Consider the following 16,607-nt stretch of genomic DNA (forward strand, 5'->3'; position numbering starts at 1 on the left):
AAAAAAAAAAAAAAAAAAAAATGCAGATGGGGAGGGAAACAGTTTTATTTTATTTTATTATTTTATTCATTCATCCATTCATTCATTCATTTTGGGCTGCCTTGGGTCTTCGTTGCTGTACGCTGGCTTTCTCTAGTTGCGGCTAGTGGGGAGTTCTCATTGCAGTGGCTTCTCTTGCTGCAGAGTACGGGCTCTAGGCGCGCGCAGGCTTCAGTAGTTGTGGCTCGCAGGCTTAGTTGCTCCGCGGCATGTGGGGTCTTCCCGGACCAGGGCTCTCGAACCTGTGTCCCCTGCATCGGCAGGCAGACTCTCAACCACTGTGCCACCGGGGAAGCCCGGCAAACAGTTTTAAATGGGAAAAGTCATCCATGCTGGAAGAGATGAAAGACTTCACTGGATTCAGTAGTGAAGGGTAACCTTGGAAAGAGCAGATGCAGAGTGATGGGCAGAAGCCAGAGAAGAGTGTGTGGGTTGAGAAATAAACAGGAGGCAGGAGAATGGAACAGAGTGCAAGTTCGTTATGTCAGAAATTCTGGTATTTGCCTAGAAAGACCCAGGATAGTTTTTCAGGTAGACATTACAGATCAAAAGCTTGATACTGCCTTCATGATGAAAAAGAAAGTGGGGGAAGCTATGTTCCTTGTGGTTCCATGCATTACCACAAGGTGGTGCTCATGTCTTAGTCATCTCATCATAGTGAACAGTCAAGTCACCAGATCTCTTCTCTGTGCACCTGCAGAACAACTTCAACAAAAGGACCAGCAGATCCTACTCTTACTGGAAGAGAAGGAGATGATTTTCCGGGACATGACTGAGTGCAGCACTCCCTTGCCAGAGGATTGCTCCCCAACTCAAAGCTCTAGAATCCTCTTCCGATCCAACACAGAAGAGGCTCTCAAAGGAGGGCCTTTAATGAAAAGTGCAATAAATGAGGGTAATTTACATTCAGCATTGCCCCCCTCTTTGTTTCCTCCCACAGTGGTTTACACACTAATATTATCTACCAGTTCGTACTTTTTTGTTGTAAAATAAATCACAAATACAGAAAACAACCCAATACATATTTCACTTTAGTAAATCATTATCAGGTGGGCATCCTTGTAACTACTACCCAGGTCAAGAAATAAAATGTGGCCAGACCCCTAAAAGCCCTTCCACATGTCCTGTCCCCATCAGAGCTCTCTCCCTCCCTCCTGAAAGTATATTGTGACTTTTATAGTAATCGCTTAGGTTTCTTTATGGTTTTATGGCCAAGTGCCTGTTCATAGACCTTGTGATTCAGTTGTATTCATGGTTTTTGATATGCCTTTTAGGATTCTTTATTTACAGTCTCCCGCCCACCCCACCATCTCTTTCTTTTCCACACAATTTATCCTTGAGCTTTGACCTATGGGTTTCTCTTTTTGGGGTTTATTCACACAAGGGTACGATGTTCCAGGCTCATCTTGTTTTCTGCCCATACCTGGAATTAGCCATCTTTCTGAGAAGCTCTGGTTTCTTTTAGTGGGAAATGATGTTTCAAGACCACTGTCTAGGCGCTAGGGGTGGTTATTGCTGCTGGGGTTTTCATTGTTACTAGGTTGGGCCTTTTCAGTGGGCCGCTTTGGGGGAAATATACTTGTGTGTGTGCGTGAGGGGATGGGGCAATGAATTCACACTGATACATATTTAATTCAAATTGTGGACTACAGGGCTTAATCTCTTCTGTATTACATCTGTATCTCTTTTCTTCCACATTGTGAATCCTCATTCTCAAGGATACATCGTAGAAATAAAATATCCTATATTTACCCTAACATACACATCAGAATAACAATACTAATACTGCTATCACTAAATATGACTCTTTTAGGCTATCCCCATTCCCTCCCCCCTTTTTTATTTACCAGTTGTACTCTGTCTATGCTGTCAGCTTACAACCACTGTATACGGCACTCTCCCCTTTTTAGACCCGACCTGTAGTCTTCATTCTGCAAGAACCACCACCAGTTTTTATCACTGTCTCTCCAGTCATTTTGGATGTCTAAAGCTTATTCTTTAGTAGATGTCTCAGGAAAGGTTCATGAGGATAATATACCGAGTCCTTGCATATTGGTAATAATTTGTGCCCTTTATACTTGAAAATCTGTTCTGCTGGATATAAAATCCTTGGTTCACGTTTTCTTCCTCTGAGTATCTTAATTCTCGAATATGTTATTTATTTTTTTCTGACGTAAAGCATTGCTGGCAGAGTCTGACCGTAATTTGATTTTCCCCATGTAAGTCGCATGCCCTTTGCCTGGATGCCCAAAGGATTTTTTTTCCCCTAAATCCAAGTAGTTTTACTAGAATATGCCTTGGTGTTGTTGGTTTTTCTGGAATGGTGTTCTCGGGTTCACAGTGTTTTATTTTGACATATAGTTTCAGATTTTTCAGATTTCAGAGATATATTCTTATAGTTTTTAGTATTTTTCCTACCCCCTTGCTTTGATTTTCTTCTTCAAGAACTCCCACTATCCATATGTTGGATCATCTTTGCCTGTCTTCAATACTACTTGCTTTCCCTTAGTACTTTTTATAGCTTCATCTTTTTAATGTTTAAATATCCTTTTACCATCTATTACCTTAAGTCATTTTCCTTTGGGTTTATTTGCTCTCATATTCTAGTTCAGTTTTCATTTCTTAAAGGGATACCTTTTTTCCTTTCATTTCCACTTGAGTTTTGCCACCTCCTTTCTGTGTTTTCTGATTCTGACTTAGGTTCTTTCATGTCTTGTGTCATTTTCTTTATTTTATTAGCTCACTTATTTTATGGACATGTCCTTCTGACGTTCTTTTATTATATGTAGGGAAGTTATGCCCCGTGTTCTTTCTCTCTCTCTCTACCTTTTCTTAACTTTGTGTGGGATTTGACTTTGATGTTTTTCTGTTGCTCATTTTTGCGTGAAATACGTTTCCTACATTTTTAGGCTCAGATGGCTTTTTTCACTTCATCGGACTCTTCTGTTGTTTTCATGTAGTGTTTTTAGAAAATAACAATGGCTTGTCTTAGGAGATTCCCTGCCTCTGTTTCCTCCCTTATTCCATCTGGACCTTCTTTTTCCTTTATCTCTTGCTTCTCTCCTGCTCAATTTTTATTCCACTTTCAGCACTTTCTCCTTTCTGTGGGACACTGCTGCTCTAGAAGAGAACCCTAGCTGCTTGGATTTGAGAATTCAGATGCTTAGACTGCTCTAGCCCCTTGACCTCCCTATGGGAGGGGCAAAAAGCCTACCAGTTTGAACTGCAGTTGTCAAATTGGCTCACCTTACTTCCTAGGGAATTCCTTTTGGCTGCTTTGGATCTGACTCCAGGAGCCATGCTCCTTCCAGTAAATTACTGTGCCTTCCCTGTACCCTTTTAAATCTCTTAGGTCTCATGTGAATAAGGCTGAAGAGTTAATCTCTGCATTTCCAGTATAATCCAACTAACGCATGTATCCTGAGCTGAGAGCTTTCTCTGAGCAAAGGAAGTCACGTAGTCACTTTGGAATTTTCTGTTCATCTTCCCTGTACATGTAGTGCATGACCTTGAGATTTTCTTTTTCCCATTAAAAGAGGAGATGTCAGTTTTGCATGTTTCCTTTCTTCCAGTGGAGATCCTTCAGAGTTTGGTGAGTGGAAGCCTGGGAGGCACACTTGGGCAGGCTGTCAGCAGCCCTGTTGAACAAGAAGGCATGGTAGGCCCAGTTTCCTTGCCCCGGAGAGCAGAGACCTTTGGAGGCTTTGACAGCCATCAGATGAATGCTTCAAAAGGTCAGTGGTTTTGAACTCATGTGTTCTTATGGGCAGTCCTTAACTATCACAACTAAAAATGATCTGTACTCTGGTAGCTCCATCTCCTCTGTTCCAGTCAGTCAGTAAATGTTTTAGTGAGATCCTAATAAGTATCTAGCTGCTAAAACACTCAGGAACCTCTATGAATGTCATGTTCATTTTCAGTAATAAAAGAGGTTTTCCTGAGATCTCAGCTAAGCTATAGCCAGAGGGGAGTAATAACACTTGTTTTTCCTTTCTGCTTCTAGTTCTTCTGCATCAGTAAAATTATTAATAATCACTTAGCTGCCATTTGCATTAATATGATTCAGAAATATTCTGTCCCTAAGCTATGTATATAGTATTTCCTTGGCTAATCTGTTTTACAACTGCAAAAAAAAAAAAAAAAAAAAAAAACACCTTGTTTGTTTGTTTAGGAGGTGAGAAGGAAGAGGGAGATGATGGCCAAGATCTTAGGAGAACAGAATCGGACAGTGGTCTGAAAAAGGTATTTCTTTCTAAAATACACTCCCTAAGTCCTCCCTGGCACTTCCTCTAAATTCATAGTCTTTGGAATTAGCCTACTTTGATTTTGTTTTGGATGCCCAATTTGCTGTTTTTATTTCCGGTTTTATCTTAAGAGGATAGCACGTTTTTAAGCAAACAGTACAATTCAGAGCCCCACGTTCTTGGCCGTTGGGCCTGTCTCCAGACACCACGTCTACGTGCACAGCTCTGCCGCGGCCATGGCTGGACCAGTTTCATTAAGAGGCTTGTTTAAATGCACACACCCACCTGAACTCTTTTCAAGGCTTCAGTAACAGTTCAGCCTCAAATCTTCACTGCCCTGCAGTGAGAAGCTACTGTAGAAAAGAACGAAAACGGGAAGTCACAGCATAACTCAGACACACACTGGATATCATTTTTGCCTCAGAGTCTTCGTTGTTTTTAAATGCACTCTTTTTGTTTGTTTTATAGGGTGGAAATGCTAACCTGGTATTTATGCTTAAAAGAAACAGTGAGGTAAGAACATTATGAGCTATTTAAAAGAATATGATTTTGTTATAATTGCTAGGTTAGGAATACTCATTTCTGTTTTGCCGTGATGAACAAGCTTGGCTCCTGGCTGATCTGTGCAGTTGTGTTTCCTTTCCCTGGCCCCGGGGCCTCGTCTCACCCTTTTGCCAGAGTACTGCCTCTGCTTCTCTGTCTTTGAGAAGCCCCTTGCTTTCTCTAAACGCGGGCCATGAAGCTCCCATGGTGATTTCTTTCTGTCCACGCACACTGAGTAGAATTTGTAGCCACCTTTGCTGTAACACAAGCCTGGCACCAAAAGCCACAGTCTGGAACGTGGCAAATTAACTTGTGGGTAAAATTTTGCATAATAATTTCTTATCCTGCAACTCAGCTTGAGTTTTCTTCTTCGAGCACTGCTTTTCGCTCTGTGTGTGTCACTCTAAAAGTAGCCTTGTCATCTCCTAGCTAGAGATCAGGTCCCCATGCAAGTCTGTCACCTGCCTTCCACTGAGTTCCACTGACCCTACAGGATAACCCACGTCTTTCACTGTTGCCCCGTCTCCTTGGGTCCCTCTTAGGAAATCCTCCTCAAGGTTACTACTGTCTCCAAACCTAGTTGACTCGAAGCGTGTGACTGTGTCAGTAGGCTGAAATTGGACACGGGACAGTGGGGTGCTAGGGTGTACCTCTCAGGGCGTTCTCTGTGTTTCTTCCTGCTTTTAATAGAATACCTTAAATCCCTGAGGAGCTTTCTTTCGAAATTTCAGATTAAGGAAATCTTTCCTTTTTTCCCTAAATCACAGAAGGGTGTTGTCTTCTGTTTGTTGGCATGTTAGTCTACATGCTGACATCGTAACCCCCTTCAGGGTGTCCATCCTTGAATGAAGTAAACCTGCTCCCACACAGGCTGTTGTGCTCTGGTGCTGCTTAAAAAGTAGCCCTTAGTTGATTTTTTCACCTGGCAACTTCCCCCTCATATTTAGTGAGAAGAGTCAGATAAGAGACAGTACAAGACCAGTGGTTTTCAGGCATTCCAGCATGGATTATACACTACGGATGCTCAGCCAGAGTCAGCTGGTCTGCTGTGACTTCTCCCTCTCTCTATTAATTAAGAATAAACTTAAATGAGGGGTAAATCATATTCTCAGAAGAGCTAAGCCTGATAATTAAGTTTTTGTGTTTTAAATATTATAAAAGGAATACATGTTTGTGGTAGAAGATTTGGAAAACATCCAATAATGTAAAAAAGGAAAAAAATAAGTAAACATAGTACCACTGAGAAATAGCTACTATTAAATGTTTGATGTTCATATTTCCAGCCTTTTCTTATACAGGACATGTATTTTATGTGTGAGTGTGAATTGCATAAACATAGTTTTATACAATTTGTTTCACTACTCCCTAGAGCTTCATATCCTGCTTTTTTTCTCTTAACACACCAGAAGCATCTCCCCAGGGCATATTTGTACAAAACATGCTAATTAACAGCTGCATATTATTATGTTATGTGCCATAATTTATTTCTTAATCTTTCCAGTGGTTCTTTCTCTACTTTTTTGCTTTTTAAAAGGATGCAGCCAAGAGCATCCTCATACTTTTTTTTGCACGGCTCTGATTATTTCCTCAGCATGTCATGCGCTCTCTAGAAAGGTTATACAGCGTTCATCCCTGTCAGTACAAGAGTATCCATTCTCATCATACTTTCACCAACACTGGGAATTATTTTTTAATTGACATTTTGTTGATAAGTTCAAGTGGTTATTTCTTTATTTTTGCATTTTTCTGATTTCAAATAAGGTTGAATCATTTTTAATATGTTGTATAATTGGCCATTTGTATTTCTTCCTCTGTAAATTGCTGGTTTATGTTCTGTGCCTGTTTTTCTACTGGAATATTCATTATTTTATTGATCTACGAGAGCCTTTTTTAAATTAAAGTGGTTTTTTTGCCTTGTTCTGTTCACTGTTTCCTTTGCCTTTTTATTATACATTTTTACATAGAAAAAGTTGAAATTGTGTGTGTGTGTGTGTGTGTGTGTGGTTTCTTCCATTGTTTCTGTCTCTGAGAAGCCTTCCCTGTTTCAAGATCAGAAAACATTCTCACATTTTCTTACAGCTCTTTTACAGTTCTTTTCTACACTTAACATTCCAATCCATTTGAATGTTTTTTTCTGTGGATCGCAACTTAATTTTTTCCAAAGATTTAGCCAGTTTTTTCAGAACAATTCACTGAATATTCTTTCCTTCTCCATTGACTAGAAATGCTCTTTGTATCATATACTAACGCTGCGGTTTGCTTCTGGGCTTTCTGTTTTGTTACATTGGTGTGTGTGCCATTTTTGTGCCAGTCATTTTAAATAATTGGAGCTTTGTAATACCTTTCACTGTGTGCTGACTTCCCTCCTACCTACACAGTTACTTCGTTTGATCTTGTTTTTCTTGGCTACGTGTACCGTCTGTGGTGCTTTCAGTCTGAAAGTACTTGGTTCAAATGCAAGCCCCTTGCTGTGTGGTAGGGTGGGTTCTTGTCGGATGACATGCAGTGTGCTGGGGTCTGTGCCTCAGAGTCTGAGGTGATGGTCCTTTGATTCCTTTTGCAGCAGGTCGTCCAGAGCGTCATCCATCTCCACGAGCTCCTCAGCACTTTGCAGGTATGTGCCCTTCTCCTTTATCCCTTCACTTCCTTGTTTCGAGAGAATCAGTGACCAGGGTATTGTTGGCCTGTATCTTTGAGGTCTGTAGGTTTCTTATGGGTAAATGGGGCCCTCAGACTAGAGAAGACTGGCTCTCATGATGAGAAAGGTTCCAGAATGCAGTGGTTAGAGTATCATCGACCTGCTAAGACTAGACTTGACGAGCACGTGGTGGACTGCAAGTACCCTTGATAGCCATACCCCAGAGCACATGGGGTGCTGACATGCACAGAGGAGATGGTTTCAGTCTGGAAGGCCTTTGGTAGGATTGTAAGCTTCCATATTCCATGTCTCTGTTTGGTATTTGGATAGGGTGACCCTCCCCACACAGCTTTCTGGGAATATCCTCAATTTCTAACCAGTCCAGTTCACACCTCCTCCTACCTCCAAAACACACGCTCCCCACCCCAGACAAAGCCGCTGACTGCAAAATCCGAGTCCCCCACACCATTGGCATCGTGACTTGGTTGCCGCCCAGGGTTACGCTGGAGCATTTTCCCAGAGCAGCTTAGAAACCAGGGGAGGGCCGTAGTCGGGGGTGGCGTCCTCGTCCTCCGGACGGAGGCGCATTGTCCCCCTTGTGCGTCTCCCCCGCAGGGGGTGGTGCTGCAGCAGGACAGCTACATCGAGGACCAGAAGCTGCTGCTGACCGAGCGGGCGCTCACGCGGACGGCGTCGCGGCCCAGCTCCCTCCTCGAGCAGGAGAAGCAGCGCAGCCTGGAGAAGCAGCGCCAGGATCTGGCCAACCTGCAGCGGCAGCAGGCGCAGCACCTGGAGGAGAAGCGGCGGCGCGAGCGCGAGTGGGAGGCCCGCGAGAGGGCGCTGCAGGAGCGCGAGGCGCGGCTGGCGCAGCGCGAGGACGAGCTGCGGCGCAGCCGCCAGGACCTGGAGCGCGAGCACGACGAGCTGCAGCAGAGGAAGGTCGCCTACCAGAGCGACCTGGAGCGCCTGCGCGCCGCCCAGAGGCAGCTCGAGCGCGAGCAGGAGCAGCTGAAGCGGGAGGCCGACCGGCTCAGCCAGAGGCCCGCCGACTGTGACGTCGGCCAGGTACGGGGCGCTGGGGGGCCGGGTCACGACCCGCATAACCAAGAACCCTCTGAGCAGCGGAGGAAAGTAGGCTGATAATATAAAGGCTGCTTCTGCAGATCTGTTTATGCACCACCAGGGGGCAGGTGAGGAAGCGAGTCTTTCTCTCATTTTTGAATCTCTCAGCATGATGGGTTGGGGTTTGGCCAGGGGAGTTAATGGATGCCTGGCACTCCCCTCAGCCCTCAGTTGCTTAGGCTGGAGTAGCCTCAGCGTCTCTGAGGATGGCAGTCAGCCATCCAGGATTTTGGGAGCAACCCCTCTGCCCTGTGCCACATAAGAAATCAGAATGGTCCCCAGCTAAAGGAACTTGTAGTTGGATGGGGACAACACACCGAGGACACAGGTACCCCCAGAGTACAGTGCCTGGGCCCACAGAGAGCAGTAGTGCCTGAGTTCCTGAAAGAACCCACATGGTGGGGTCAGTGGGCGTCAGCTACAGGGAGGAGCCCATCCCGGCAAATGATGGAAGGCAGCCCCTCTTACGGAGAGAGGATATTCCTGCTCAGGGATGCTCAGACATCTGGCCTCAATTCCTGATTTGTCTCGCTACTGTGGATGAAACCTTGCTTTTCCTGCAGCTGCTACTTATATGGGAAGGCATCACATATGTGGGAAGCACGCTGACCCCCGAGTTTATTTCAGTAGTGTTCTACGGTTATTCTGGAACGGGGCACCTGTGGCAGGTGGGAAGCTTGGGTGCACACAGATCCTCCTGTCTGCTGATACTCAGGTTGCCATTTGTTTGATCGAGTGACCTTGGATCATGAAAGAAAAGGAAACTGACATCTTCCAGAGGGAGCAGTTTAGCTTCCTGCAGAGTTTTTCACGTCTGTGGGGGGAGTAGCCAGTGGCTCTGTGCGCTTTTCGTGACACAAGGATGGCTTCCACAGGGAAGGCTGCAAGGCCCAGCGGGAGCACAGATTAGACTGATTATCTCTCTTTATCTTTGGTTTAACCTTTGGCTAGGTTCTTGCTATAAGCACATCTTCACCTGCCCTCTAACCTGAACAGACCTTTATAATCTCTTAGCCCTGAAATAATTATCTACACCCCCGTGTAAATCAGTCGTTGGATAAGCAGCTCTTCCTGCTTCTTCAGGGAATGGAGTTCTAAGCTGCCTCTTCCAAGCTAGTGTTAATTCTTTATGTTGCTGATAATAAAAATAGTAATGGTATCAGATGATATTTTTAGCACTGTCATAGATACTACCTGAGGGAGGGAGGAAATGGAGCTGAGAAGATCATAATCTTTTTACCATTTCTCTGGAGTCCAAGGCAGTGGGTGCACATGGGGCTGACCCACTGACACAGCCGGTGACCTCAGGTAGTGTTCACTGAGTAGGCACTGGGGATGCTGCCGGCCTCCAAGTCAGACCCCTTCTCTTGACCATGTGCAGGTTTCATATCAACACACCAAGCTACTGAGGATCCCATCCTTCCTTCCGAATCCTGAGGAGACCCTCTTGCCACCGGCACCTTCCATAGCCAAATCAGGATCATTGGACTCAGAACTCTTAGTGTCCCCAAAAAGGAACAGCATCTCTCGGACACACAAAGAAAAGGGGCCTTTTCACATACTGGGTTCCACCAACCAGACAAACAGAGTACCAGAGGGTCAGAGCCAGACCCCAGTGTCCACGTCTACCCGCCTGTTTGGGTTAGCTAAGCCAAAGGAAAAGAAGGAGAAAAAGAAGAAGAACAAAGGAAGCCGCTCGCAGCCCGGTGGTGAGTTACACACACCAGGTCTCCCTCTGGCCGTGTAGTCCCTGGATCCTGAAGAGTGGGTGGCTTTAGCAGCATGGGAGTGGTTAAAAAGAGGTGGCTGCCATTCAGGTGTGTAAAAGCTGAACCATATACATCTCACCAAACCCACTTGCTCTGCCCGCAAAGGACTGTTGGAACTTACACTAAGAACACAGATTCAAAGAACATTTAAGAACCCACTCTGTGTGGCATGTGCACGAAGTAGAGAGTGCGGGCTCATTTCTCACACTTACTGTCCAGCTGAGGAGCTGAAACTCACCTCAGTGAAGCAGCTGCAGTCCTCCCTGCCTTTCTAGGCCTGGTCCAGTAATATTAATAACAGGTGCTTGGTGAGCATTTTCTGAGGGCTGCTTTAATCCTGCAGGTGACTGTGAGAGAGGTGTTGCTGACCCCCAGACACACTGGGAAGCTGAAGCTCGGGATTAACTGAGCTGCCTGCCGCCACAGGGCGTGCTATCAAATCACACTGCCCAAGGTCTGAGTCCTTCTCATTAGGATTGCTCTCTCCCTTCTGTGTGGGAGGTTGAAGAGAAATCCCTATTTCCAGGCCTTTTATAAACAGCAAGCCTCGTGTTTCTGTAAAGTTTAAGGAGCTGTAGACACGGAGGACATCACTGACGACCTCGTGCACTACGTCACCTGGAGGCCCGGCTGGCGGATGTCATTGCCCTCCAGCCCGGCATCTGTTTGCGTCCCAGAAGACTTGTGTTTGGGGAGGAAAGAACAGAATTTACCAGTGAAAAGAGCAGTTTTTCTGAATTTCTTTTTCCGCCTCGGTTTCCTTTTTTCCAGATGGCCCTGCATCTGAAGTACCCGCAGAGGGGGAGGAGATCTTCTGCTGACCCCGTTCCTCTCCGAGGCAGCCACTCCTGTCCCGCCACGGTTACAGCCCCAACCCCTGCTGTCCTGTGCGCCCACTCTCCTACACTGATGCCCGTGTCATGCAGTGCCCAGCCCTCCTGCACTGCCCGGGTCCTGGACCAGAAGAACAACTGGTCTTGGGGGTCAGGAGGCCCAGGATTGGCAACCCAACGCCTCTCGGGTTGGGGCCAGCCCTGCTGTGGATGGTGGATGTTACACTGAGAGTAGTGGCCCCAGAAGTCCAGGCGATGGTTTTGGGCATGTCAGGAATTCTGACATGAGGCTGAAAGAGTGTTTCCAAATGCGGTCTGAAACTCTTACTGCCTTTTGTTTTGGGGAACAGAACCAAAAATCAAACAGCAGATAGTTTGGACTTCATCTGAGCACATACAGTAGCCCGTCTGCACATACACGTGGAGTGCGCCAGAACTGTGCACGGTCTATACCAGATGCCTGCTGGGCTCGGCTCAAGCCCCGCACGAGGGGCGCTGCCCGCCACCGCTCAGGGAGCACTCACTCAGAGCCTCACCCACTAGCCCTCCCAGGCGGTCTCCCTGTAAACTCACCCCATGCACGCCTCACCCCTTTTTGCGTGTATTTCTCATTTCACTTCAGAAGGGACGACAAACATTTGTGAGAACCAGTGAGAGAAGGCTTGATGTCTTTAAAAAGCAGATGATCTTGAAACACCTTGATTTTGGTGTTTCAGTCACTTTAAAAAGAAAAAATGTATCTAATTTTATCAAATCTAAAAGAAATCATATATTGGCTTTCCAAGATGTTTGCCCACATTTTCTGGCACAGACGAAGTAGAGAGACCTCCTCACCATCACCCCTGCGGCATGACACTTTTTGGTTGTCACTGGCCATTCAGCAGTGGCCACGGCCTCCTGGCAGTATTCCTGAGACCTCGAGGTGCCTCCCCAGGGAAGCTGCTCCTGCCTGGCAGTTGCCATGGGAGAGGATGGCCCCATCCGCGCTCCACCCACGCAAGGACCGCCTGCTTCTCCTGCTGCCAGGGGGTGCCCACCCTGTACTAGACAGCTGGCCAAAAAGCAGGTTCAGGTGGGTGTGTTAGGCCCATATGAAGCGGTTCCCACCAGTACAGACCGAGAGAAGAGCTGGCCAGAAGGTATGGCTTGGGAAGTTCTCCTATCAGGAGGCCTGGCAAAATTTGATTTCTTTAAAAAGTTTTAAAAATGAAAGGCCTGATGGTTATTGTACTCTACCCCTTGAAGAATCCACAGATGCTGCCTGTTTGTTCTTTTCCTTCTCTCTTTTTCTTGTCCCACTGTGTTTTGATCTGTATTCCTTGAGGCTTGTCACCAGCGGGGAGGTGCAGGATGTTTCTCCCTGAGGCCCCTGCACCTGCCACACTTGTTAACCCCCCAGGAGGGGAAACCCTGGAAAATCCTGTGCTTTAAATGTGGTCATTGATTCCTGCCTTTTGCCCCTCAGGAGCATGGGTCTTTGAACATACTTTTTAAAAACAAACAAAAAAAATCTGTAACTTGGTGCTTGTTGATGAATTGCAAGCTGGCCTTGCAGATGGAGATATTTATCTTTCAGTTTATTTGAAAGAGGTCTGGTTTAAAATTTTTAGCTTAGATTTGTTTTATTTATTTGTGTGTTGTGTGCGTGTGTATGTGTGTGTGTTTTAAGGGTGAACTCACCAGCCCAACGGTTTCAACTGTCCAGTCCAGCAGCCGGTGCTGCTTCCTTACTCCCCCGTGTCTGTCAAAGTGCCTCGAAGGCCCAAAGGAAAATTAAGGGTTGGGGGAGGGGTCCATTTCCTTCCCCCTCCCACCCTCACCTCATACTTTGATCAAGGGATGTCTTCTTCCTTGCTTGACAGTTAAGAAACTTGCCACCCATGGGCTACATTTGCCTAGTTTTGTCGTGGAGATTTCTTACCCTTCAGAAACACACCTTGAGCAGGACCAGCTGATTTTCTATTGAACCTTGATGTACTACCCCCCCTCGCCCCCCCACAGAGACCCTAAACAGCAAAAGGTTAGGTTGCTTCCTGCCGCCAGTCTGCACAGCTCAGCTTGAGTACGGCCAGCCTGTCATGCCTTTCTCAGATCCACAGGGAGCTCAGCCGTCTGTCCCTGTCACTGGCTCAGGTTCACCTCTGTGGGTCCCCGTCCCACAGAGGGAAGCTCTGCTGGAAAGGGGTGGGGCTGGTGAATGAGGACCTGCATCCTCCTTCCTCTGTCCGTGTAGGCTGGGCCTCCCTGTCTCTGGGCTTGAAACCAGGGCTCAGTGCTGATGGGGTTTGCCCTAACGCAGGCTCTTCACAAAAAGCACCCTGGACGCCGAGTTTCTGTATATAGGTGCACAGGTGGCTTTCAACTTTAAAGGGTCTTTTACTCCCAACTAGTTGTGAAGTTTCGGTTGCCTTGGTTATTCGGTGGTAGTTTTTTTAAAATGGTGATTTCCCCTTCACCTGCACCCCACTGACTTAAAATACTTTGGTCAGCCTGTGGTTGGACAAGTTTAGAATCAGCATCAGAAGGCATCTCCCCCAAAACAGTGTGCGGTGCAGAGGGAGAACCACTTACCCGGACCCGTGCTTTTCCATGCCTTCGTCCTCTCCCTCCCCCTTTGATAAGGAGCTCGGGGACTTTGTTGTTGCGCTTTTGGGGGACCGCCTGGGATCGTTGCTGCTCCTGCTTTCGCTGATGGCCTTGCGGCCTCCTCTGACCTTGAGGCCTGTCCTGGTTACTGAGGTGTCCTTCATGTGAGAAGGGGCTGTCTCCCGGGACAGCTCAGACTCAGTTCTCCACGGTGTCCCCACGCTAGGGGCCGTGCTTCTCTAGCTCCGGAAATCAGAGACCTGGCCTTCCTTGTGTTTAGGTTTTGGGGGACAGATGGAAGCACCATCGAGTTCCAGAATCTCGTGAGTTGCCTGGAAGGAGACTGCATCTTCTCTCAAAACTTCCATCATCTCAGTGGTCGTCATCCCAGTTGGGTGGCATGTGCACTTTAAACGCTCTCTACAGTCGGCTTCACTTTTGAGACAATCAAGTATGCTAACTGTTTTCTTTGAAAATGGAGAGGGTTAAAAAACATGCAGATTGCCATAATTCAACCTTTGCCAACATTCCATCCTCTACCCCCATGAGAGCTGTCTGTGGGGAAGAAATCCTTATCAAGACTTCTTTTTTTTGGAAAGGTACGAATCTTACCTTTTTTCCTCTCATGTCTCAGGGTAATACCACTAAAAATTGTTCCTTTGCTGATATTCTCCCTTATTTGTTATCTTCCCAAGCCCCTAGTATTAGCATTAGTGAGCACACATTTTTAAGATCCTTGGGGTTTGTCGTACCTTTATTTGGAGAGTGGGTGTTAGTGTGTAGGGTTTATAAATAGGCCCCGCCTTAAATAAAAGGTAGCACCATAACCTTAGGGGCCAGAACTCCATCCCGAAGGTACCATTCACAGAAGTACTTTATGTTTCATCCATTGGTCACAAAGTTCTTTTTCCATAGCCGGTTCTCTCTCCCCAAGGATTTGGTATCAGCCTTGGAGCTGCAGTTGTTGATACAGCGTTGATGGGGGGGCCAGTTGTGCCCAGAGGACAGCTAAGCCCAGGGACTGGGGTGGGAGCACGTTGAGAGAGACGGTCCTGGTGAGTGGGCTTCAGCAGCCATGAAGAGGGTGGCTTGGAGGGGACCCCAGACACTGCCAACGGGTGTGGACACACTTGGAATGTGGAAGCCCAGAAAGAACCCTTCCAATTCCACGGCAGTGGTTGAGGGATGTGTGCCTAGCCTTCCTGCAGCGGGACAGTGTGGCACACACACCTGTGGTCCTGGGGTCACGGCCCCACCTGGCGCTGTTGCTCCGTTTGACCCTCGGAGACAAGGAAAGGGGCAAAGAGATTGTTTTGGTTCGGTTCTTCATTTTCTTTCTTTCCATGTAGCGTAACATTCCTAGTTAACCGGAGCTTTGGGATCTACTGCCTGCTGGCCAGGTTTTAAAGTGAAAAGTCTTTTAGTGCTGCCATAAGAGGGAAAAAAACAAAGGCTTCTTTCCATGTACCAATCGGATTTAATTTGTCAAAAGCTCGACAGGCCTTGAGTGAGTTCTCCATCTTGCTAAGGTTTAAAGACAGGCAGACCCAGCTGGCTGAAGTCTCTCCTGCCACGACGGTGGCAGCCTGCTCCAGACACCCAGGCTGAGCCCGGTCTCTGCTCACCCTGCTTGAATGCCTCTGCCTTTTGTGACCACCTGCCAGGATGGGCCGCTCCAGAGCACTGACAGGGGCCTGCCCGGTCGGCTGGCCCACGGTCACGGTTTGGCCTGAGGTTTCCGGCGTGTCACCCCGCCGGGCAGGCAGGGGACACCAGGACATGCAGGAGGGTGATTACCATGCACCTTATACCTCTGCTCTCATTTGTTGTTCTCAAATGCTAAATGAACGTTTCTGTGCTGAATCCTATTAGATAAAAAGGGGTTAAAACCCAGATGCTGTATATTAATTTGTAATTATGTATAAAGTGAAGCAGTTTTAAACTGTAAAGATTTTTTCAGTGTGTTTTCTGGAATTTTGCCACAACGTACTGGCTTTGTATTTTATTTATCTTCCTTTCTGGTTAGTAGCTTCCGACCCTTGTAAAGTCCCCCTCCACCCTTTCAAAAAAAATAATAAATGTCCTTTAAGTCTCGATGGTGACTGTGTTGTATTCCTGTCCCTGTGGGCTTCCTGAAGTGAAGGCTTCCAGGATACTCTGGGTTCCTGGTGAAGGGGCACCCCCTACCCAGCTCTAAGGGACCCTTCTCCCCAGTGAAACCTTATTTCTTTACCTTCGGGAACAGGACTCAGGAGGACAGCCTCGGAGCACAAAGCAGCTCCCGGGGAACTCAAGTCCCCTGGAGCTGGACCCTAACCCGGGGGCACCAAGAGTCAGAACCATTTCCAGTCAAATCAGTGCGGTAAGAAACGTCCTTGCTATAGATTCTCCTACGTAAAAAAGATGGATGTCAGTTTGCTTTTCTTTGCCAACTTTTTTCACCTCATCCCACCCCCAAACAAGGGAGCTGCCAAAAACTAATTCAGAAAGAAGAATTCCATTTGCATGTAGCTCCACAGGGATTTACTGGGTCTGATCCTCTGAGAAATTGCTGGAATGCACGGTAGGAGCTGTTGCCATCTGTGCTGCTCTTCCTGAATCGCTGGCTGCCTCCCCGGAGTCCAGGCCTGCTGTCCCTATGAGAGGCCCCTCGGTCCAGCCGGCCGCGTGGTGTAATGCGAAGAACGTGGGCAGAGCTGCCTCAGTTCCCAGCTCTGCGCTCCCAAGCTCCCTGGCCCTCCCCAAGTGACACCCAAAAAGAGGAAAGTCCTGCCGGGTTGCCAAGCGCTTTGCCTTGCTCAGTGAACTTGGAAGTGCCCAGATTTCTAAGGAG

At 47.0% G+C, this 16,607-nt stretch overlaps 1 protein-coding gene across 4 annotated transcripts in view; it reads left to right on the forward strand.

Annotated features, from left to right (window-relative positions):
• AKAP13 (A-kinase anchoring protein 13) overlaps positions 1-15,891 on the forward strand; it is a 166,994-nt gene extending 151,103 nt beyond the window's left edge. For all 4 annotated transcript variants that reach the window (XM_028495273.2, XM_028495274.2, XM_028495275.2 and 1 more), the window contains 8 exons: positions 740-934; positions 3,612-3,773; positions 4,211-4,281; positions 4,752-4,796; positions 7,390-7,440; positions 8,080-8,529; positions 9,968-10,295; positions 11,127-15,891. In XM_028495273.2, coding sequence (XP_028351074.1) covers positions 740-934; positions 3,612-3,773; positions 4,211-4,281; positions 4,752-4,796; positions 7,390-7,440; positions 8,080-8,529; positions 9,968-10,295; positions 11,127-11,176 — 1,352 coding nt within the window. In that variant the 3' untranslated portion in view covers positions 11,177-15,891. The remainder of the gene's footprint in view (positions 1-739; positions 935-3,611; positions 3,774-4,210; positions 4,282-4,751; positions 4,797-7,389; positions 7,441-8,079; positions 8,530-9,967; positions 10,296-11,126) is intronic.
• The last annotated feature ends 716 nt before the right edge of the window (positions 15,892-16,607 follow it).

The sequence above is a fragment of the Physeter macrocephalus genome, chromosome 11 (assembly GCF_002837175.3).
Source record: "Physeter macrocephalus isolate SW-GA chromosome 11, ASM283717v5, whole genome shotgun sequence".
NCBI classification, from domain to species: domain Eukaryota; kingdom Metazoa; phylum Chordata; class Mammalia; order Artiodactyla; family Physeteridae; genus Physeter; species Physeter macrocephalus.